The sequence below is a fragment of the Narcine bancroftii genome (assembly GCF_036971445.1).
Source record: "Narcine bancroftii isolate sNarBan1 chromosome 12 unlocalized genomic scaffold, sNarBan1.hap1 SUPER_12_unloc_2, whole genome shotgun sequence".
NCBI lineage: Eukaryota > Metazoa > Chordata > Chondrichthyes > Torpediniformes > Narcinidae > Narcine > Narcine bancroftii.
The window spans coordinates 8694216-8718021 of NW_027211808.1; the positions used below are offsets into that span (position 1 = coordinate 8694216).

General features: G+C 40.5%; 1 protein-coding gene across 4 annotated transcripts in view; it reads left to right on the forward strand.

The window, feature by feature from the left end:
• The window catches only part of LOC138750153 (trinucleotide repeat-containing gene 6A protein-like), a 188093-nt gene that overhangs the window by 150792 nt on the left and 13495 nt on the right, over positions 1-23806 (forward strand). For all 4 annotated transcript variants that reach the window (XM_069912294.1, XM_069912293.1, XM_069912295.1 and 1 more), the window contains 5 exons: positions 260-409; positions 1902-2078; positions 18579-18719; positions 20090-20200; positions 21607-21825. In XM_069912294.1, coding sequence (XP_069768395.1) covers positions 260-409; positions 1902-2078; positions 18579-18719; positions 20090-20200; positions 21607-21825 — 798 coding nt within the window. The remainder of the gene's footprint in view (positions 1-259; positions 410-1901; positions 2079-18578; positions 18720-20089; positions 20201-21606; positions 21826-23806) is intronic.

A 23806-nucleotide genomic window follows, 5' to 3' on the forward strand; every position in this document is an offset into this window, starting at 1 on the left:
ATCTGTAAAGTGGAGTCTCTAAACACAGGGCCATTTCTGCTGTGTGATTCTCCAGGATGGACCTTTTTTGCCACTCATTCAGTATTGGAGAGCTGGTATGGAGCTAATTGAACAAGTCATTGTCACTGGTGAAGATGGGCACAGTACTTTCCATTTGCATGATTCCTTGCAAGATCTGAGGAGTTATCCTGTGAAAGTTTGTGCATCTGCAGTCTGCATTTGCAGCTTTATCTAATACCAAATTGACTTGTTTCCCTAGGCTTAAATCCAAACTTGAATGTACCCCTGGATTTCAGCAGTATTGTTAACCTGAAAGAGCCACAATTCCAACAGTCTCGATTGAAGCAATGGACTGCCTCAGAAAGCCTTCCAGTTAATTCCTCTCTAGATCAAAACCTCACAAAACATGGTAAGACGTGAATGACTTTTAGTTCTAATATTAATGGTTGGACTTCAATCATTTAAATAGCTTGTAGAAAGAATCTGATGGCTATTGGATTCTGTGTTTGGATTGTGAGCTGTGTACGACTACACATGAACAATGATGAGCTTGTCAACTTTATCTAAATTATTGCTAACTTCCACCCTGACCCCAAATTCACTTAGTCCATCTCCAAGCAACGCTCCCATTTCTCAATCTCTTAGTCTCCATCTCACAAAATACAAACAACAGATGTTTTCTACAAACCCACCAACTCCCACAGCTACCTCAACTGCACCTCTTCATACCCTGTACCTGAATAAGGATTCCATTCCTTTCTCGCAATTCCTCCATCTCCAATTCATCTACTCCCAGGATGAGGTCTTCCATGCAAGATCATCCAAGATGTCCTCTTGCTTCAAAAAATTTGGCTTTGCCTCTACTACCATCAACTCACTCCTCGCCTGCATATCCTCTATTACCCGCAAATTTTCCCAGGCCCCCTTCACCACTACGTGCAACAAGGATTCCCCTTGTTCTCACCTAGTCATCCAACTTATCTTCTGCCATTTATGCTACCTATTTTGTGATCTCAACTCCAGACACATCTTTCCCTCTCTCCTTCATGACTCCCTTGTCCACTTCTCACTTACCTCCAATTACCCCTTAACACCTATCCCTGTACCCAGAAATGCTATACGCGCCCAGACCTCCTCCTTCACCACCTTTCGTGGCCCCAAACAGTCCTTTCAACTGAAGCAACACTATATTTGTGAATCAGCAGGGTCATATATTGCATCCAGTGTGCCCGTTTTTTCCTCTATATTAGAGAGGATGGATGAAAAATGGGAGTTTGCTTCATACTGAGCACCTTTGCTCTATTCAGTACAATAGCTGGGATCTCCCAATGGCAGTCCATTTCTATTCTATTCTCTATTCCCTTGCTGACATGTCTGTTCATGGTCTTGTGCACTGTCAGACTGAGACCAGCTGCAAATTGGAGGAACAATACCTCATATTTTGTCTGAGCACCCTCCAACAAGATGATATTTACGTCGACCTCTGGTTTTATTTAGCACCTCCCGCATCATCTCCCCCGTCTTCTCTTGCTCTATCTCTCTCCCTCTTTCCGTCTCCATCCTTTACTCTAGCTGTGCATTCACAGACCCAACCCACCTCCCCCAATCAATTCTCGCATTTCTTCTGTAGTTACCCTATCTGTGTCTTAATTATGGGCCGTTACCTGTTGGCCTGTGTTCCTCCACCTGCCCTTTCTTTTTTCCTCTATCAGCCTTTTTATTGAGGAGCCCATCTGCTTTTTACTGAAACCTTGAAAAAGGGGTCAGCCCTGAAACATTTCCCTGCTATGGATGCGACAAGACCTGCTGAGTTCCTTGAGTTTGTGTTTTTATTATAAAGGATTGAGCTGTCATTTCATTCTCTTTACAACAAACAAGTATTTTTTTTTCTTCCCAATCAGGTGCTACTTCAAGTGGTCTTAGTATTTGTTCTGGAAAGTTGCTTGAAGAATCTCCTTTTGGTCACTTTGACATTTCCATGAAGTCTTTGGCCAGTCCTCCTGGATCTGTTGGAGATGGCTGGCCAAGTGCCAAATCACCCAGTGATAAGCTCTCTAGCAATGTTAATTGGCCACCAGGTAAGATGTTGTATATTTAATCAGATGGAAGCCAATTTTAGATGCCAATTTCTAAATCAGAAGCCTTCTGCAATTCCTTGTCCAAGTTTAAGAATTCAGGGTATTGAAGTCATTATTCCCTCAGTAAAACAAGAAAGTACTGGAGACACTCAGTAGGTAGGCCTCAGACCCAAAAGGTTGATTATATACGTTTGTCTCCAATGGTTGCTACGATACCTGCTGAGTTTCTCCAGCACTTTTGTGTGTTGTTATTTCCTTCCAGATACTTAGTTTAGTTCCAAATGAATGTCAGTTTGCCATAAGTATGTAGTAATCATTAAGACAAGGTTAAATTGGTGAACAGAAAAATTGTATTGTGGTGTTTTCACATTTTATCATGAGGAGGGTGGAGATTAGATGGGCATTCTGGTTTATCTCTTTAATGTTTGACTGTGAAATGTTTGCCACATTGATAAAACTACAAACAGCAGTATGAACTTTCCATCATTTTGTTGCACAGGCCCACTGAAAGGCTGGGTGTTATAGGGGTTCGTGTGGATCTCACAGGTTAAGCACCAGACCAAGATTGAGGTACAAAGCACAAGTTTATTTTGGGATCCAGACTGGGCAACAGGGTTGAAATGATAAATGAGCCTATACACACACACAATTTCTTTTCTTTGGCTTGGCTTCGCGGACGAAGATTTATGGAGGGGGTAAAAAGTCCACGTCAGCTGCAGGCTCGTTTGTGGCTGACCAGTCCGATGCGGGACAGGCAGACACGATTGCAGCGGTTGCAAGGGAAAATTGGTTGGTTGGGGTTGGGTGTTGGGTTTTTCCTCCTTTGCCTTTTGTCAGTGAGGTGGGCTCTGCGGTCTTCTTCAAAGGAGGCTGCTGCCCGCCAAACTGTGAGGCGCCAAGATGCACGGTTTGAGGCGTTATCAGCCCACTGGCGGTGGTCAATGTGGCAGGCACCAAGAGATTTCTTTAGGCAGTCCTTGTACCTTTTCTTTGGTGCACCTCTGTCACGGTGGCCAGTGGAGAGCTCGCCATATAATACGATCTTGGGAAGGCGATGGTCCTCCATTCTGGAGACGTGACCCATCCAGCGCAGCTGGATCTTCAGCAGCGTGGACTCGATGCTGTCGACCTCTGCCATCTCGAGTACCTCGACGTTAGGGGTGTGAGCGCTCCAATGGATGTTGAGGATGGAGCGGAGACAACGCTGGTGGAAGCGTTCTAGGAGCCGTAGGTGGTGCCGGTAGAGGACCCATGATTCGGAGCCGAACAGGAGTGTGGGTATGACAACGGCTCTGTATACGCTTATCTTTGTGAGGTTTTTCAGTTGGTTGTTTTTCCAGACTCTTTTGTGTAGTCTTCCAAAGGCGCTATTTGCCTTGGCGAGTCTGTTGTCTATCTCATTGTCGATCCTTGCATCTGATGAAATGGTGCAGCCGAGATAGGTAAACTGGTTGACCGTTTTGAGTTTTGTGTGCCCGATGGAGATGTGGGGGGGCTGGTAGTCATGGTGGGGAGCTGGCTGATGGAGGACCTCAGTTTTCTTCAGGCTGACTTCTAGGCCAAACATTTTGGCAGTTTCCGCAAAGCAGGATGTCAAGCGCTGAAGAGCTGGCTCTGAATGGGCAACTAAAGCGGCATCATCTGCAAAGAGTAGTTCACGGACAAGTTTCTCTTGAACTACACACACAATACTCAAGGAGTAAATATACACTTCAGATAACTAGGAAGACATCGACAGAAATTATACATACAGTCAGAATCAAGGTGATACTACATGCCCCACCCCTTGACCTAGCTCTAGCTACCTATCCTCGGGACTCACCCCAATCCAGTGCGAAAGATGATACTTATGTGCCACGAGGGATCAAACAGGCAAGTGGAGAGAACCATGAAATTTCAAAGTAGAGAATTATCTGTTTGGTCAAAGGTATCTGCAAAAATAGAAATGGAAAATGGAAGTACTCAACCAGTCACATAGCATCTGGGAAGAAACAGTGTGCTTCAGATTGATGGCCTCTTATAAAAGCCTTGAGCGAGCAGAAGTGTTTAACATTGCTGCATGGGTAGAGGAGTGGGGAGATCGAATAACTGTGATCAGGTGGAGGTGAATATAAAATAGTGATCTGAAATAATTTTTACATTTTTAATTCAGACGTACAACACATGGCCCTTCCAACCACGAGCCCAAATATCCCAATTAACCTAAAACCCCTCCCCCGTACGTTTTGAAAGGAGCACTCAGAGGAAACTCACGCAGATATGGGGAGAATGGATAGTTGCCAGATTTGAACTTGGGTCGCTGATCGCTGGTACTGTAATAGCATTGCACTAATGATGCCACAGAATGTGAAAAAAAATTGTTATAAGCAGCTAATCTATCTGGAGAAGGGGGAAATAGTGCAAAGAAAAAGGAAGGGGAAAACATTTTAATGAATATTTAACAGTTGCTGGAAATCTAGAACACAGAAAAATGGATAGGCATTCAGTATTTACCAGTTTGGTTTATAGATTTGTCCACTGATCTGTTATCTAGTTTGCTTTAAACCACTGTTCTTTTTTTTTTTGAAAACTTTATTTAAAAGAATTTAAACAACTTACAATCAAACATAACAGAATTTTTTTTTTAATTAAAAAAAAAAAGCCCACCCACTCTCCCACCCCTTTAGCCAGCCCCCTTAAGGGGAGCCAAATATAAAGCTAACACAGTGGTTATAAAGAATATTTGAAAATATTTCTAAATTCATATACTTCAAATAAGACCACATTTTAATAAAAAACAAATAATTATCGTGCAGATTACATGTAATTTTTTCCATAATAATACAATTTCTCAACTCATTATGCCAGCGTGTTATATTAACCTCCACATTATCCTTCCAAGTACTAGCTACACGTTTTCATGCTACAGATAACACTAGACATACAAATGCAATTTGAAATTTATCCAACCCTAATCCTTTCAAAGAAACCATATATCCCAACAAAAAGATTGATGAGTCTAATGGTAATTTAATCTTAAATAAATTTTTCCAAAACCAATCTAATTCCTTCCCAAAATGGTTATACTTTAAAACAAGACCAAACATCATGTAAAAAAGTTCCAGTACATAGTCCACATCTAAAACAAGAATCCGAATTACTAAATTCATATTTTTTCAATTTCTCTGGAGTCATATATAACTGTTATAAAAATTATAATTGTCCATTCCATAATGTTACACTATCAGAACCCATAACCTCCCAATTATCTTCTAGAAAAATATGTTAAATCTCTTTCCCATTTAAGCCTAGATTTCTGCCATTCTGGTTTATCCATACTATCCTGTAACAATTGGTACAAATCTGAAATATAACCTTTCTTAGGTACAGAATAAATCAAAGATTCAAATTTCATCAGAATGGGTAAATTCATCTCTTTACCATAATTATCCCTTATCAAAGTTCTAAGTTGATAATACACAAACAAAGAATTTACAGATATATCACATTTCTCCCTCAATTGAATTAAAGAAAGAAATTGACCTTCAAAACAATCCTGAATTATCTTTATGCCCTGAGAATTCAATTTCTTTAAATGATTATTAAACATTGAAAAAGGAATAAGCTGGTTATGATATAACGGGGTTTGAATTAGTAATTTACCCTTTGATCCTAAAACCCTGTTTATTTTAACCCTTCTTTGGCTTGGCTTCGCGGACGAAGATTTATGGAGGGGGTAAATGTCCACGTCAGCTGCAGGCTCGTTGGTGGCTGACAAGTCCAATGCGGGACAGGCAGACACGGTTGCAGCGGTTGCAGGGGAAAATTGGTTGGTTGGGGTTGGGTGTTGGGTTTTTCCTCCTTTGCCTTTTGTCAGTGAGGTGGGCTCTGCGGTCTTCTTCAAAGGAGGTTGCTGCCCGCCAAACTGTGAGGCGCCAAGATGCACGGTTTGAGGCGATATCAGCCCATTGGCGGTGGTCAATGTGGCAGGCACCAAGAGATTTCTTTAGGCAGTCCTTGTACCTTTTCTTTGGTGCCCTCTGTCAGTGGCCAGTGGAGAGCTCGCCATATAACACGATCTTGGGAAGGCGATGGTCCTCCATTCTGGAGACGTGACCCACCCAGTGCAGCAGGATCTTCAGCAGCATGGACTCGATGTTGTCGACCTCTGCCATCTCGAGTACTTCGACGTTAGGGATGAAAGCGCTCCAATGAATGTTGAGGATGGAGCGGAGACAACGCGGGTGGAAGCGTTCTAGGAGCCGTAGGTGATGCCGGTAGAGGACCCATGATTCGGAGCCGAACTGGAGTGTGGGTAATGACAACGGCTCTGTATACGCTTATCTTTGTGAGGTTTTTCAGTTGGTTGTTTTTCCAGACTCTTTTGTGTAGTCTTCCAAAGACGCTATTTGCCTTGGCGAGTGTGTTGTCTATCTCGTTGTCGATCCTTGCATCTGATAAAATGGTGCAGCCAAACTGGTTGACCGTTTTGAGTTTTGTGTGCCCGATGGAGATGTGGGGGCGCTGGTAGTCATGGTGGGGAGTTGGCTGATGGAGGACCTCAGTTTTCTTCAGGCTGACTTCCAGGCCAAACATTTTGGCAGTTTCCGCAAAACAGGATGTCAAGCGCTGAAGAGCTGGCTTTGAATGGGCAACTAAAGCGGCATCATCTGCAAAGAGTAGTTCACGGACAAGTTTCTATTGTGTCTTGGTGTGAGCTTGCAGGCGCCTCAGATTGAAGAGACTGCCATCCGTGCGGTACCGGATGTAAACATTGTTGAGGTCTTTCATGGCTTGGTTCAGCATCATGCTGAAGAAGATTGAAAAGAGGGTTGGTGCGAGAACACAGCCTTGCTTCACACCATTGTTAATGGAGAAGGGTTCAGAGAGCTCATTGCTGTATCTGACCCGACCTTGTTGGTTTTCGTGCAGTTGGATAATCATGTTGAGGAACTTTGGGGGGCATCCGATGCGCTCTAGTATTTGCCAAAGCCCTTTCCTGCTCACAGTGTCAAAGGCTTTGTTGAGGTCAACAAAGGTGATGTAGAATCCTTTGTTATCCTTATCCTTAACAATACTGGCATATTACATTCCTGCAATCCACATTCCATTTAAATATAAGCTGATGTATCTCATCTTCAGATATACAAGCCATTTCCACCTTTGCCTAACTCAGAGATTGATCCACATCCATCAATCTGCTAACAAATTTCAACTGGACTGCATCATAATAATTTTGAAAGTGAGGTAACTGTAATCTACCTAAAGCATATTTCCATGTAAGTTTATGTAAAGCTACTCGGGCTAATTTTCCTTTCCATAGAAACTCCTACAATGCCCTATTCAGGACCTGAAAAAAAACCCCTTTGAAAATAAACATGATAAACAAATATTGAATTCAAGGAAAAAATATTCATTTTAACACAATTTACTCGACCAATTAATGTTAACAGCAAATCTTTCCATTTAATCAAATCCATTTTAATCCTTTTTAATAAAGGGACAGAATTCAATTTATATAAAAACTGGTAGTCTGCGTTTACTACCACTCCCAAATATCTGACCACTTCAATTTTATAATACTTTTATATTCTGAATAATCTCCATCCCCAGCTCCCCACTCTTATCCCAATTTACTTTATATCCAGATAGCTCTCCAAATTTTAACAAACTATCTTGTAAATATTTCAAAGACTGTTCCGGTTCTGTCAAATATACCAGCACATCGTCCGCAAATAAATTAATCTTATATTCATCCTCCCCAATTTTCAGTCCTTTAATCTTATCATTCTGTCATATTGTTTGAGCTAATGGTTCAAAAGCCAATACAAATAAGGCTGGTGACAATAGACAACCTTGTCGAGTTGAACACATTAAATTAAATTATAAGGAAATTTGACCATTTGTCACCACCCTAGCAGTTGGATTTGTATATAAGGCCTTAACCCAGCCTATAAAATTAAACTTCTCAACACCTTAAACAAAAAAATTCCATTCGACCCTATCAAAGTCTTTTTCCGCATCCAGTGGTTGGGTTGCTGTCTAAATGCATTGACTAATGTTATCAATCTATGAATTTATGAGATGTGTTTCTATTTTTAATAAAACCTGTTTGATCTATATGTATCAACTGAGGTAAATATTTGGCAAGTCTGTTCGCTAACACCTTTGCTATAATTTTAGAATCTACATTTAATAAAGAAATAGGTCTACACAAAGATACTTTCAATGGGTCCCTATCTTTCTTAGGAATCACAGTAATTATAGCACTTAAATAAGATTACATTAACAACTGCTCCTCTGTTACTTGCTGCCACACTATCCTCTATATTTGGAGATAAAATACTTTATAAAATTCAACAGAAAATCCATCATCTTCTGGCAGCTTTCCATTTGGCATCTCTTGTATAGCCTCTTTAATCTCAAAATCCATAAATGGAGCTTCCAATTCTTTAACCTCATCCTCCCCTAAAACAGGTAAATTTAATTTAGATAAATACGATTCAATAGAACCAGCCTCCTGCTTTCCCTCAGAAAGTATATAATTTTTGATAAAATTAATAAAACTGATCATTAATTTCCTGAGGTTTATAGGTAACTCTTGAATTCTTTTTCACTGCATTAATAATTTGTGATGTCTGTTCTGTTTTTAATAACTTATGAGCCTACTCACTCTCCCAGTTTGTAATAACGTTGCTTAGATCGACAAAGTAGAAGCTCATACTGATAAGTTTGTAAAATATTATAACATAATTTCAACTTCATTAAAGCAGCTTTTTTTATCTTCTGTAACTCTTTCTGAATTCCTTTTTCAATTCAGCAATTTGTTTCTCTAACATTAAGTTTTCCACCGCATATTGCTTTTTAACTTTTGTAGTATAACTAATAATTTCTCCCAGTAAATATGCTTTCAAAGCATCCCACAAAACAAAATTATTACATACTTGTAATGCACGCCGAAAGAACCAAAGACTTGATTCAAACCAAGGCTTTTATTAACTAAAATACTGGAGTATATCACAAGTAGGTCGACCAGTCCAGAATGACCTGGTCTGGCTAGGAGCAATCCTTTAAGACCTGACAATCACAGTCATCCTACACTACCATCTATACATATGTACATATACACATTGGTGATAGAATCTATACTATCACAGTATTGATATTCTCAGCCAAAAACAAAGTAAGTAATCTGCTACTTGACAAAAGTTATAAACTCCGGTTTCTTCAATAACATTGTATTAAACCTCCATCTGTAAGATGATTGTAGTACTTTTGAACCTACACAGGAAAAAAAATAACATAGAATGATCCGATATAATCTGACTTTTATACTCAACCTTGCAGATATGCTGAAACAAAAAAAATCTATTCTAGAAAACGAATCATGTCTAGAGGAATAAAAGGAAAAGTCTCTGTAGGGTTTCCTCCAAACATCAACCAAATTAAAATCCTTCATCAAAGCTCCTATTTGTATTGCCGCCTTTGATTTCCTTATACTTTTTGGAGATCCATCCAATAAAGGATCCAAAACACAATTAAAATTTCCCCCAACCAAAATATTATTATTATTAGCCTGATTAAGCAATAAAAACCCTCCGACATAAACCGTTCATCATCTACATTAGGTGCATAAATATTTAACAAAGTCCACGATTCAGCAAAAAACCCTCCAAGCATTTCCTTCAAACGATTCCAATTCAAATGGTAATTTCTTATGAATTAAAATTGCTACACCCTTTGCTTTAGAATTAAAGGAAGAAGAGAATACGTGACCAATCCACTCTCTCTTCAATTTCAAATATTCTTTTTCAGTCAAATATGTTTCTTGAAAAAAGCAATATCAAGTTTCATTTTTCTTATATAAGCCAAAACTCATTTATGCTTAATTGGGTTATTCAAACCTTGAACATTAAAAGTTGCAAAATTCAAATTAGTTATATCTTAATCTAATAATATATTCCACTACTATAAAATAATGCTCCCCTTCTAATTCCCTTAATATTCTAACCCCCCCCACTTATGTAAATATTCCAAAAAAAAGGGGGGGGGACTAATAATCCCCAAAACAAACTACTTAAAAAGTAGTAGCCCTCTAAAAATCTGGGTGTGGTAAACCCACTAGTGGCAAATGACTAAAGGTCTCAGGGTCATTCACCCCTCCTCCCCCACCCTCCCCCCCCCCCACCCAAGTCAGACTTCCACAAAGTACTGAAACAAAAATAATCAACCCAATGATTCCAGTCCCAATGATTGTTCTGGATCTTCGGTATCAAGAAGACTTTGTGCCAATTCTATTCTTCGCATCTTTTCCATGTTTTCCATTCTTCCCATTTATCCTCCTCATAGGTGTCAATGATGACCATTGTCCATTTCCTCGTAAATCTGGCAATGGAATTAACAAAAATTAATGCATCGATCATTTTCAAAGAATTGAGATTGAAAGTTCCCATAAAAAACTTGCAACACGGCCAGATAACGAAAGGCAAATTTATATCCCTTTCGCCACAATACTTGTTTTCCTGAATTAAATTCTCGGCACCTTCTAATAATTTCTTGACTCAAATCTGCATTAAAAAACACCCTGTTATTCTGGACCATCATTGGAGCCTGATTCTGTCATGCTTTCTGCACCGCCATTCGTAGCATCATTTCTCAGTCCTGGTATTTCAAACAGCGAATCAAAACTGTTCGTGGTGGTTGGCCTGAAAACAGTTTCTTCCTTAGTGCTCTATGTGCTCAATCTAACTCCAGACCATCCAGAAAAAATCCTTGCCCAACACCTTAGGAATCCATTTCTTAAAAAACATTACCAGATCAGAACCTTCTATATCTTCTAGAACACCTACTATTTTAATGTTATTTCTTCTACCCTGATTTTCTAATGAATCAATCTTCTTCAATAATTCCTTCTTCTGAATCCCCCAATCCTCCACTTTTTCCATTTTTTCTCTATTACGCTCAACTGGGTTCTTACATTCAAAAAAAGCTTCTTCAATTTTTTTTGTTATCTTGTACAGTGTCCACTGATTTTATACATCTACTAACATCACTTTTAACTACATGAATATCTTGCTTCATACAAGTAATTTCTTCACATATAGTAGTCATTTTAGTTTTCACTTCCATAAATCCTTGACATCTGTAAAAATCTGTATTGCATTTTTCTTTTGATGAGCAATCCCTTCCAAAATTGTGAACACAGCATCCAGTCCAGGTTCCATCACCTCCTTTTGAAGCCTACTTTCTCTAGGGTCTCAGTCCCCATTTCTTCCTATGTAAGTTCCTGTAATGTTGAGCTTTCTTCCTCCTCTAACATCATAGGTCCTCTTCCAGTGCGGCTGCGGGTCTGGACGCCCATTGACAGCGGGCTGATAAGGTCAGCCCGCTGTCGTTCAGGCTCCCCCACAGCCCACACCTTGTCCAGTAGTTCCCAAACCCGCGACTCTCCGTGCATGCCCGGCAAAGTCACTGACCGCGCAGGTGTGTCTTCCGATGCTACACTGTGCGCTCCCAGACCGCCAGGCCATATTTCGAGCCCTCTTGCAATTGCACGATCGGCGCCGGTGTAATACTCAACCAAGCAGGAGTCCTCCATTACTTCAACTTGGTAAGTAGGCCTCAGTTCTTCAACACTTTTACTTGTAAGGTAATTTATTTTGCAGTTGAGCTTTTGATTTTTTTCACATTTGCAGCCATTGCAATCCTTCAATATTCCAAAGTCTGTAAATATTATTTTTAACCACTTTTACAAATTTTAAATTCAGTTATTTAGAAGTCTAATTGGAGGAAGGTGGAACCACATGTCTTCCCACCACGCCATCTTGCCACTCCCTCAACCACTTCTTTTCAATGTGACTTCAAGAAATCAGTTTTTATTCAGATATGAAATTTTCGGGATATGGCCATCACTGACAAAATCATAATTTATAGCCCATTCCTAGTTACTCTGGAATGTTAGGCCATTTTCACAGAAAATTGGAGTGTACTTCACAAGAAGTAGAAGCACACTTCTGGAGAAACTCAGCAGGTCAAACAATACCCTTTATATAGCAAAGATAAAGACACATAACTCATACAGCAACATGTGTACATATGCTGCTCTCATTGACTACAGCTCAGGCTTCAAATCCATTATTACCTCAGTGTTGATCAACATGCTCTGAACCCTGGGCCTTTGCACCCCTCTCTGCAACTGGATCCTTGACTTCCTCATCAGACATCACAGTCAGTACGAATTGGAAACAACTTCTCCTTTACTGACTATCAGTGCAGGCGCATCCCAAGGATGTGTGCTAAGCCCACTGCTCTACTCACTATACACCTATCTACGACTGTGTGACCAGGCACAATTCCAATGCTATCTACAAATTTGCCAATGAGATCACAGCTGCCAGCAGAATCACAAATTGTAATAAGAAAGCATACAGGAGGGAGATGGATTAGCTCTAGAGTGGTGTCACATCAACAACCTTGCACTCAAAATTTGCAAAACCAAGTAGATGATTATGGACCAGGAGGAAGTCCGAACACGATCCAGTCCTCGTAAAGAGCACAGTAGTGGAGAGAGTCAAGAACTTCAAATTCCTGGGTGTCAATATCTCTGAGGCTCTGTCCTGGAGCCTCCATGTCAATGCAATCACGCAGAAGGCTCGCCAGTGGCTATACTTGAGGAGATTTGGTGTGTTGCCGAAGACACTCGGAACTTCCACAGGTGTACTGTGGAGAGCATTTTGGCTGGTTGCATCATTATCTGGTACAGAGGTGCCAAAACTCAGGACAAGAAAAAAACTCCAGGGGTTTGTTAACTGTGCTTCCATTCGGTAAAAGGTACAGGAGCCTAAAGATGAACATTCAGCAATACAAGGACAGCTTCTTCCCACTGCCAGCTGATTCCTGAATGATCAATGAACCAAAGAAACTGCCTTACTTTAATTTTTCATGCATTATTCTTTGTTCATTGTTATAGGGTTGTTTATATAAATGTAAAACTCTTCTTTCTATCTTCTTCTTCTTTGGCTTGGCTTCGCGGATGAAGATTTATGGAGGGGGTAAATGTCCACGTCAGCTGCAGGCTCATTTGTGGCTGACAAGTCCGATGCGGGACAGGCAGACACGGTTGCAGCGGTTGCAGGGGAAAATTGGTTGGTTGGGGTTGGGTGTTGGGTTTTTCCTCCTTTGCCTTTTGTCAGTGAGGTGGGCTCTGCGGTCTTCTTCAAAGGAGGTTGCTGCCCGCCAAACTGTGAGGCGCCAAGATGCACGGTTTGAGGCGATATCAGCCCACTGGCGGTGGTCAATGTGGCAGGCACCAAGAGATTTCTTTAGGTAGTCCTTGTACCTTTTCTTTGGTGCACCTCTGTCACGGTGGCCAGTGGAGAGCTCGCCATATAACACGATCTTGGGAAGGCAATGGTCCTCCATTCTGGAGACGTGACCCACCCAGCGCAGCTGGATCTTCAGCAGTGTGGACTCGATACTGTCGACCTCTGCCATCTCGAGTACTTCGACGTTAGGGATGAAAGCGCTCCAATGAATGTTGAGGATGGAGCGGAGACAACGCTGGTGGAAGCGTTCTAGGAGCCGTAGGTGATGCCGGTAGAGGACCCATGATTCGGAGCCGAACAGGAGTGTGGGTGTGACAACGGCTCTGTATACGCCTATCTTTGTGAGGTTTTTCAGTTGGTTGTTTTTCCAAACTCTTTTGTGTAGTCTTCCAAAGGCGCTATTTGCCTTGGCGAAGTCTGTTGTCTATCTCGTTGTCAATCCTTGCATCCGATGAAATGGTGCAGCCGAGATAGGTAAACTGGTTGACCGTTTTGAGTTTTGTGTGCCCGATGGAGATGTGGGGGGGCTGGTAGTCATGGTGGGGAGCTGGCTGATGGAGGACCTCTGTTTTCTTCAGGCTGACTTCCAGGCCAAACATTTTGGCAGTTTCCGCAAAACAGGACGTCAAGCGCTGAAGAGCTGGCTCTGAATGCCCAAATGTAACACTATGATGCTGCCAAAACCACAAATTTCTTGATTTGTTCATGACAATAAATTGTGATTCTGACATAACTAATAATTTGGGCTTGAGTCCTTTATCAAAGTCATCCCCACTCCCACCAACATGTAACTCAATTATTATAAAGAAAAAAAAATACAATAATACTACACAAAATGCAAATTCAATGTCCACTTTGAACCAAAGGGAGTAAAAGATCACAGAAAGAAGAACAAAATAAGAGGAACACTCCCACCCCCTAGAAACAAGAAGAAAAAGTAAGAGAAAGAATAAGAAAAAGAAAAGATTTGCTTCACCTCACATAAACCCTATTCCCATCAAAGGACAAATAACCTGACTAATCTAGGGTCCTTGACACTACGAGCACTGGGTGGGTGGGAGAGAGACAGGAGGGGGGAATTGTTAAAAGATTTACCCCAATGTACCTTAGGTATGAATTCCATATTCTTAAAAATACATCCTACCTGTTCCTGAGCTTATAGGTCATCTTCTCCAGGGGAACACAATGATGAATTTCTGTATTCCAGCAGGCTAAACATAGTTGGGAATTTGATTTCCAAGTAATTGCTATCCATTTCCTGGCTACTGCTAAAGCTAGCTTAATGAATTTTAATTGATATTTTGACAGCATCATTTTAGGTCTTACATCTTCTAAATTACCCAATAAAAATAATTCAGGTCCCTGAGGGTATCAAATTCCTATAATTTTTTTCCAGGAGATCACCTAAATCTTCCCTGAAAGACCTCACTTTGGAGCACGACCAGGTTGAATGCAAGGAAGTGCCTATTTCTTGACCATATCGAAAACACTGGTCTGATATTTCCTTTTCAATTTATGTAACTTTTGTGGAGTATTGCGGAGATTCTTCCTCTACATAAGGTGCAACAACACTGCAATGCCTTGAAGCTGGATGCTTTAGTCAACAGGATTGACTGCAGTTACATCTGACAGAGGCTGCTGGAGACAGAGCCCTTAACCTACGACTGGGCAGTCACTCTAGCCAAAACTCTGAGAAGTACATGCATTAATATTTTTGTACAGTAAAGTGATATGAAACTTTGTAGAGAAATCAATTTCTTAGCTTCCTGGTGACTTCTCAGCAACAGAGGTTGAGGTAGAAGTTCCATTTGGTAAAGTAACAAATTCATTTCTGTTATTCAGCTCTTTGTCAAACAAGTCACTACCATCAATAACTATAGCTTTTCTGCAGCCCTTTATCCGGCCAGAGGTTTTCACGGGGCTGGACTTGTCTTCTTTTTCAATGGCAGGATGTTTAAGTTCAGGTCCACGTAACTAAGGGTTCCTGCCAAGGCACAATATGAGGCATTAGTTTCCACTTGGAATGGGACATCCCTGTCAATGGACGAGAGTGCAGCTTTGGCAATATCAGCTTTAATTCTCTCGAAAGCCTTCAAGGCCATGTTAATCATGTTGTCCTGACATAAAATTGGACCAGCAAAATGGATCAATTTCTATATCCAAATCTGATTCATACCGTTGTCTTGATTATCAAGCCCTTGGTAAGGAATACTCTGAAGGAATATCCTGAAGTAAGGAATACATTTTTGTCATAATTTTTTTGTGCTCCTCTTTCAAACAGTAGTCTCTATTTTGCTACACTGCAGTAAGGTTAGTGCTGGACCCAATTTTCCCCCTAAATAAGATCTTAACTGAAGACGGTAGAAAAAAATGAATTTAAAACTCCATATTTTTTCCTAATTTGCTCAAATGTCAAAAATTGTCCCTGCTTATAACAATCCTCAATTCACTTGACCCATCTCTGGGACAAAGTGTTCAGGATTTTATTATCATTTGTTAATGGAATCCATATTGTAATTAAATGCTTTAATAGGGTGGCTTCTTTAGAGCCAGATAATAACTTAAAATTCCATTTATATAAGGTTATCCTCTCACCTACCTTGTGCAACTCCAAATTTACACATGAAGACTTGTGTCCTCCATCAAGGAGGGAGGTGGCAAACTTCAATTGGGTTGCCCAAAAATATATTTTTTTAAATCTGGGAGCATTAATCATTCCAATTTATAATTCCAAGTTAATTTATCTATAGAGTCTATGGAAGTCTTACCTTTCCACAGAAACTTTCTGATGCATTTATTTTGAAAGAATCTATGAAGCATAGGAACAGGTAAACTTTGAAAAAGTACAGTACAACTCCGATTATCTGAAATCGGATCCTCCAAAATCCTCTGTTTATCTGAATTTTTTTCGGAGCTGAACTGACTGGGGATGCAGTGCTCCAGCAGCAGCAGCAGACCTCAGGCTCCCAGCAGCGTACCTTGGGCTCCCTGCAGCAGCTGGAACATTTGGCTTCTGGCGGTGGCACCAGCTGACCTCAGGCTCCTGGTGGCGGCAGCAGCGGACCTCGGGCTCCCATTGTAAGTATCAGACCTGTTGCTCCTGGCAGCAATGGGGACCTCAAGCACCAAGGAGCAGGACATTCAGGCTCTTAGCATGAGCAGAGCTTCAGTGGGGAGGTGTCCATGATCAGTGCGGCCAGCATGTTTTTTGGGAGAATTAAACATTATTTTAATGCTTAAAAAGCAATACCTTGTTGTTTGTTGTTGTTTAAACACTGTTACAGATGATTTGCTGTTGCTTCTGGGCTGTCTTTTAAAATAATGACCAGTTCTCAAAAAAAATTGTTTATCTGAAATAGTCCTAGTCCTGACAATTTTGGATAATCAAGGTTGTTCTGTATTGTTCTCTAGACAGCACATTCATTTTAATACAGTTGACCATTCCAAACAAAGTTATTGGGAGGGTCATCATTTATTAAAATCATCCTCAATTTTCTGGAGCAAGGGAAGATCATTCAGCTTATATAAATTCTACAGGTTGTTGTCTACTTTGATTCCTAAATACTTAATCCCATTGAGTGGCTAATTAAATTGAGAATTTCTCTTAATTTATTCTTAATTTCCACCCATAAGTAGCATAACTGCGCTTGTCTCAATTCACTTTATAACCCGATATAATTCCAAAATCTTCCAATTTAGACAGCAATTTTTGTTATGACAACTGCTTCTGTCAGATATATAAATTATATGTTTTTCCTGATTGAACCTGTGTGGATCTGTTCAATAGCCAAGAGGTAAAGAGATGGAGATAATGGACTTTATATAACCATATAATAATTACAGTAGAGAAACAATCTCAGCTCCTCTAGTCCATACCGATTTACGTGATCTCCTCTAGTCTCACTTACCTGCACCCTGCCCATAACCCTCCAATCCCCGCACTTCCATGCACCTATCCATCTTATACTTAAATGACAAAATTGTCCCTCTGCGACCACCCAGAAGGTCATTCCACTCAGCCACCACTCTCTGAGTGAAGAAGCTCCCTCTCATATTACTTCTAAACCTTTGCCCCTAACCCTTAACTCATGGCCCCCCATTCCAATCTCACCTACCCACAAGAGTCTATTCACACCTACTCTATCAATCCCGCTCATAATTTTAAATTCCACTATTAAATCCCCCCTCAACCTTCTACGCTCTAATGAATAAAGACCCAGTCTACTCAATCTTTCTTTATATTCTAGATACTGCAATCCAGGCAGCATTTTAGTAAATCTTCTCTGCATTTTCTCTACCTTATTGATATTCTTCCTATCATTTGGGGACCAGCATTCCAAATTTGGCCTTACCAACACCTTGAATAGTCTCAACATCACCTCCCAACTCCTATATTGTATGCTTTGACTTATAAAGGCCAGCCTACCAAAAGCCTTCTTCACCACCCTGTTCCCTTGAGATTCCACTTTCAAAGAATGATGAACCGTTATTCCAAGATCTCTCTGTTCCTCTGAATTCCTCAATGCCCTCCCCTTCACCACACATGTCCTATTTTGATTATTCTTCCTAAAATGAAGCATTTTACACTTTCTAGTAAGTCTAGACAGTGGAAATGCTGATGAAATTTGGCCATTAGTTATTCTTTAACTTTAGGTTCCTTGCTCATTATTATTATTTTTTGAAATTCCAAATCTTTAAATGAATTTCAATTCCACAGCTGCCACATGGGATTTGAACTTGGGCTGCTGAACCACTGTCACACCCTACATTGCATAGGTTCCAGCGTTCTTATTCTTGTAAAGTTCTTGGTTTGTTGAACTTGAGATTTTGTGTTATTTGCACCACATTTTTTTATTTACAGCAGAGTGATTCTTTTGGAGTGACATCACTTCAATTCTGAGAACTAATATTTAGCTCATTACTTGTAAAAAATATATCTGATTGTGGAATTGATGAGTAATACAGATTGTGGTGGGAGGTGGAAGATATGTTAAAATACATCAACTGTTTGGAAAGAATAAGCTTGATGAATTTCCTCTTGGATATTGTGTTCTTGTGGTTCTTCAAAGCCACTGTTCTAAAAGAAGAAACTCTAGTAGAGTGACATCCCACTCTGTTGGGCTATTGGTAGCTTAGTGGCTTGGGTTCTCTATGCTCTCTGAATTTTGAACTTCATTATGCTTTGTTCTCCATCTAGAATTTCGTCCTGGTGAGCCTTGGAAAGGTTATCAAAATATTGACCCTGAAACTGACCCTTACGTCACTCCTGGCAGTGTAATGACCAATCTGTCAATCTCTACTGCCCGGGATCTTGACCTTCTCAGGGACAGGAGCAATAGTAAGTCTCAACTTGGTTGTGTTATTTCAACTGAAGGTACGTTGTAAATTTGTAGCTGGAAGTGTAGCCATTGTTATAATAAAGGAAACTTGACAGCCAATTAGTGAACAAACAACCAGAAAAGAAAAACCAGGAAATCTGTTTCAGTAATGTTGGTTGAAGGATTATGTATTAGCCAGAACATCAAACACACCAATCAGAAAAGACAATTGGAGATTTGGTTCGTAAATACATCAAATTGGCCAATCTGACAACCAGAACATATCAGCATTTACAATCCACTCCCTGCACCACAGAGGCAGTTATATCTTCAGAGGACAGTGCATCCGCAGTGGATGAACACTCCAGATAATGCTGGACAAAGAATTGCTGGAGGAACTCAGCTGGTCACACAGCATCCAGGGATAGAAAACATCAATCAACATTTCGGGTCTAAATCAAGACTCCAATATAAATTACATGAAAAATGAGGAAAGAAGCAGAATCATGTCTAGATAATATTTAGACATCAGATGACATGTGGAAAATCACATTCTGCTTGTAATTGGGAATAAACTAATTGGAATGATAATTAGTTAAACTGGATCTGTCCTCCAGTTGCCAGATTGAATGAACCTGGAATGTTTTCCATGTTGTTAAATAGATACCAGTGTTGTAACCCTAATAGAACAGCTTGGATTCAGGCACAGGCAGTTCTAAGGAGTAGGTTTACAGAACTAGGCCAGGATAATATTTGGACCAGTGCTTTGAGCTGTTTCTTAGTATCATGTGAAAATAGATTTCACCAAAGACTGATTTGTGATCAAAGTACTCAAAATTGTTGCAGATCAACTGAAATATTTGGTCACCATTGCTAAGACTATCTTTTTTAATTTAATTGGAGTTTTTAACACTGAGAATTCTGTATCTGCTCTTGTTGGCCTTTAAACTTGTGTCAATGGATTATTAATCCAGATTGTTGGTTTACTAGTTCAGTAACAACCATTGCACCCCATACTTCAAGATAGTTGGGTGACCATCTCATTGCCTAAACTATGCCAGTATAAAATGGATGAATATTTATATGAGAGTATAGGATAGAAGGCCTCCTTCGGGTTACCTGTTCCAGTTGTATAATTATGTGTGCAGTGCTCTGAAAGAAACATGTCAGGTTGTATCATTTGATTGACAAATTAAATATAAAAGAAGATAGAATGGAGGGATTTGTATCCTCTGGGAAATATTGTTGTTTACACTTTTCTTTAAATGTTGGTGCATTACCTATCAGAAGTGAAGTTTAACTTGTAAATTTCTTCTGTTTTATATTGTGACTTTGAAATTTATGCCTGAAGCTTACAGAAAATCATTGATAAGTCTTTATGTGTGTTCAGTAGGGTCATCCTCATCTATGAACACCATGCTGCCTTCAACTAGTGCCTGGTCCCTTGTTGGTGCCTCCAGCTACAGTGGTTCCCTCAGCAGTACAGCACAAAGCACTCTAGGTAGGAATCCTACTAATCACTATAAAACTCCTTCACAAATTACATGTATAAAGTGTCTCGTAAAGGCCTCTTTTCATTCTATTTCACCTGCACCCATTCAACATTGTAGATGAATTTGTTCTTATTTTTGATTAGGGGAGAGCTTCTTGATGAGGAATAGGGATTGTGTCCATCTTGGTTATTAGTGTGAGAAAATTAGTGCATACTCTGTCACAAGTGCTGCCCAGTAACTTACGGCACAAATGGTGAAGACTGCCCATTGTGGTTTTTTTTTCTTTCATTATCCAAGATATCCTCCATTTTCATAAAATATGGCTTCCCCTCTATCGCCTTAGCTGTATCTCTTCCATTTCCCAAACATTTATATATAGATATATATCTATATATATATCTATATATAGATATATATCTATATATATAATGTGTGTGTATGTGTGTGTGTGTGTGTGTGTGTGTGTGTGTGTGTGTGTGTGTGTGGAAGAGATACAGCTAAGGATATATACATATACACACACACATAATAAAAAACTCGACAATTTCCGCTACCTACACCATGATTCCACCACCAGACAAGTCTCCTTTCCTCTCTGCCTTCCATTGAAAACCCTCTGACCATTCATCCCTTCTCATTTGGCAACACATCACTTGTGAATCTGCAGGAGTCATCTACTGCATTAGGTCCTCCCTTTGTGGCCATCTGTACATCAGAGAGACTGGACACAGACTGGGAGATCGCTTCACTGAGAACTTTCACTCTATCTGAATCAATTACAGTGATCTCCTAGTGGCCAACTATTTAAATTTTGCACCCTACTCCTATGCTGAAGTGTGTCCATGGCCTCATGCACAACCAAACCAAGACCAATTGTAAATTGGAGGAGCAACACCTAATATTCTGTCTGGGCACTCTTCAACCGAATGGCATTAACATTGACCTCCAGCTTCTGCTAGCCCACTCCCTGTCCTCCCTCACTTCCCTATCTCTCCTTTCCTTCTGCTCTTCATCCATTTTCTCTCCATTTATAGAGACATTCCACCCCTCTCACCCCCGCTGTTGTGCTCTCCCTCCCTTATTCACCTATTGCCTGTGGGCTGCTCCCCACCACCAAAACCCCCCCGCCTACATTTTGCTCATACCTTAATGGGGCTCAGGCTTGAAACATTGGTATATATCTTTATCTTTGCTATATGACCTGCTGAGTTTCTCCAGCATGGTGTATTTACTTCAGGTCCATTTAACTGAAGAATCTGAGAACCAGATTGCAATATACCTTCAGCCGAAAGGGAAGGGGTGGATTACTTAGTTTCCAAGTTAAAGACAGGATCTGTAGACTGGGAACTCCTTAAAGTATGTTTATATGCAAGGATTTAGTGACTGGTGTTTTATTTGTGTTTCCCTTTCCCAGCCAGAATTGGTGACCCCAAATCCACCTGGTCTCCTGGTTCAGTTACCAATGCTTCCCTTGCTCATGAACTGTGGAAAGTACCCCTGCCACCAAAAAACACTACCGCTCCATCCCGCCCACCTCCAGGGCTGACCAATCAGAAGTCTTCGTCCTCTTGGGGAACTAGCTCGCTGCGCATGGGTGGAGGATGGGGGACTTCCGACTTGAGATACAACCCTGGTAAGAAGCTGGTATTAGACTGACTATTCTTTTTTGTTGCAGTATAATTTGTTTTGGCCTCAAAGCAAACCAGCTAGTTGGAGTGGCTCATTGAGTGTCACCACAGTGTTTCAATTTCTCACAACTTTTTATTATTTCTTTTTACTTGCCACTGAGACATGTAATTTTATCTGCTTCTTCTGAAAGCTCCAAATTATGCTGGGTCTGACCTCTGAGACACTGGCTCCTTTTTGGTACCTATAACATGTCTTAACAGAGAATGCCAGCAGATTGTTCAAGCATTGCAGGTGTACCTAATCATGAACTTGTCAACTGTACCAATCTGCGTTTTCCAGAAGGATAGCATTTGGACGATCATTAATACATTTTTCTGTTACTTAAATTTGGGAGTTGAAACTAACTTCTAAATATTCTGTTGGTCAGTTTCACAGAAGCCTATCCGTAGACCATTAAGTGCCCATGTACACATGATATGTTAGTTTTTAAATACCTGGTTCAGTAAACATACAAGAATGTCATGTTACAATGTACAGAATGTTGGTGAGTATTGTATGCATTTTTGGCCAACAAGCTATGGGAAAGATATCATTAAACTGGAAAAGGTGCAGAAAGATGTTGCCAGTTTTGGTGGGCTTAATTATAAGGAGAGGCTGGTTAGATGACCTTTTCCCAAGAGAATAGGAGGAGAAAGGGGTTCTTTTAGAGGTATTTTAAACCGTTAAATAGATATTTACTCTCAAGAGTAGGGGAAACCTAAAAATAGAGGGGAAATATTTAAAAAGAATCTGAGGGACGACTGTTAGGTGTATGTAATAGCTGAGAGGTGGTCCAATTTTCATGTTCAAAAGACATTTTGAAAGAGACCTGGTTAAGTACGGTTTATAAGAATGAGCAGACAACAGGCAAATGGAATTAGATTGGATGGCATAGAAAGAGCCTGTTTCCATGTTTTAGAACTCTCAGACTTCAATAATCCAGCACTTTTGTACTAGTGGATTTTGCAGACTATTGTATGTGACTCTTATCCAAACAAACATATTGTGTTTTTTAACATAGTCATATAATAAATTTTCCGGTCAGCCATTAAGGAAGAGGGGAAACATACAAGCACTGCAGATCCCACCTTTGCCCACAAACATCCCCATGTTCCTAAAATCTAATGTTTGGACTCCAACCCCAATTTGAGCTGCATATGTGACCCACAGTTCTGGAATCCAGCCCTCCCACCACACCTATTTTTTAGTTGTTAAAACTCTTTTAAAGTCTTCACTTCTTATTAAAATTTATTTTCCTTTCATCCTTTCTGCATATTCCAACTTCTGCAAACTGATGCACTACAGATATTTTGGGGGATTAGTCAGGGACCACAGGCTGCTGCCAGGTGTGGTGTTATATGGCAAGCTCTCCACTGGCCACCGAGACAGAGGTGCACCAAAGAAGAGGTACAAGGACTGCCTAAAGAAATCTCTTGGTGCCTGCCACATTGACCACCGCCAGTGGGCTGATATCGCCTCAAACCGTGCATCTTGGCGCCTCACAGTTTGGCGGGCAGCAACCTCCTTTGAAGAAGACCGCAGAGCCCACCTCACTGACAAAAGGCAAAGGAGGAAAAACCCAACACCCAACCCCAACCAACCAATTTTCCCTTGCAACCGCTGCAATCGTGTCTGCCTGTCCCACATCGGACTTGTCAGCCACAAACGAGCCTGCAGCTGACGTGGACTTCTTTACCCCCTCCATAAATCTTCGTCCGCGAAGCCAAGCCAAAGAAAAAATACAAAATATGTACTAGTACAGTAGTTTTAATAAAGATTTTTTTAATTTGGTCGTATGTGCAGGTGGACATAACTCGCTTAGGTCGGAAGTCATTTTTGGCCTGTACTCAAAAATCCTGATGTTTAGGCATCTGGCTCACTGGTTGCTTATTCCTATACTAACTTTAAGAGTCCAAATTCCTCACAAGATCAGCATCTCAGTGGCC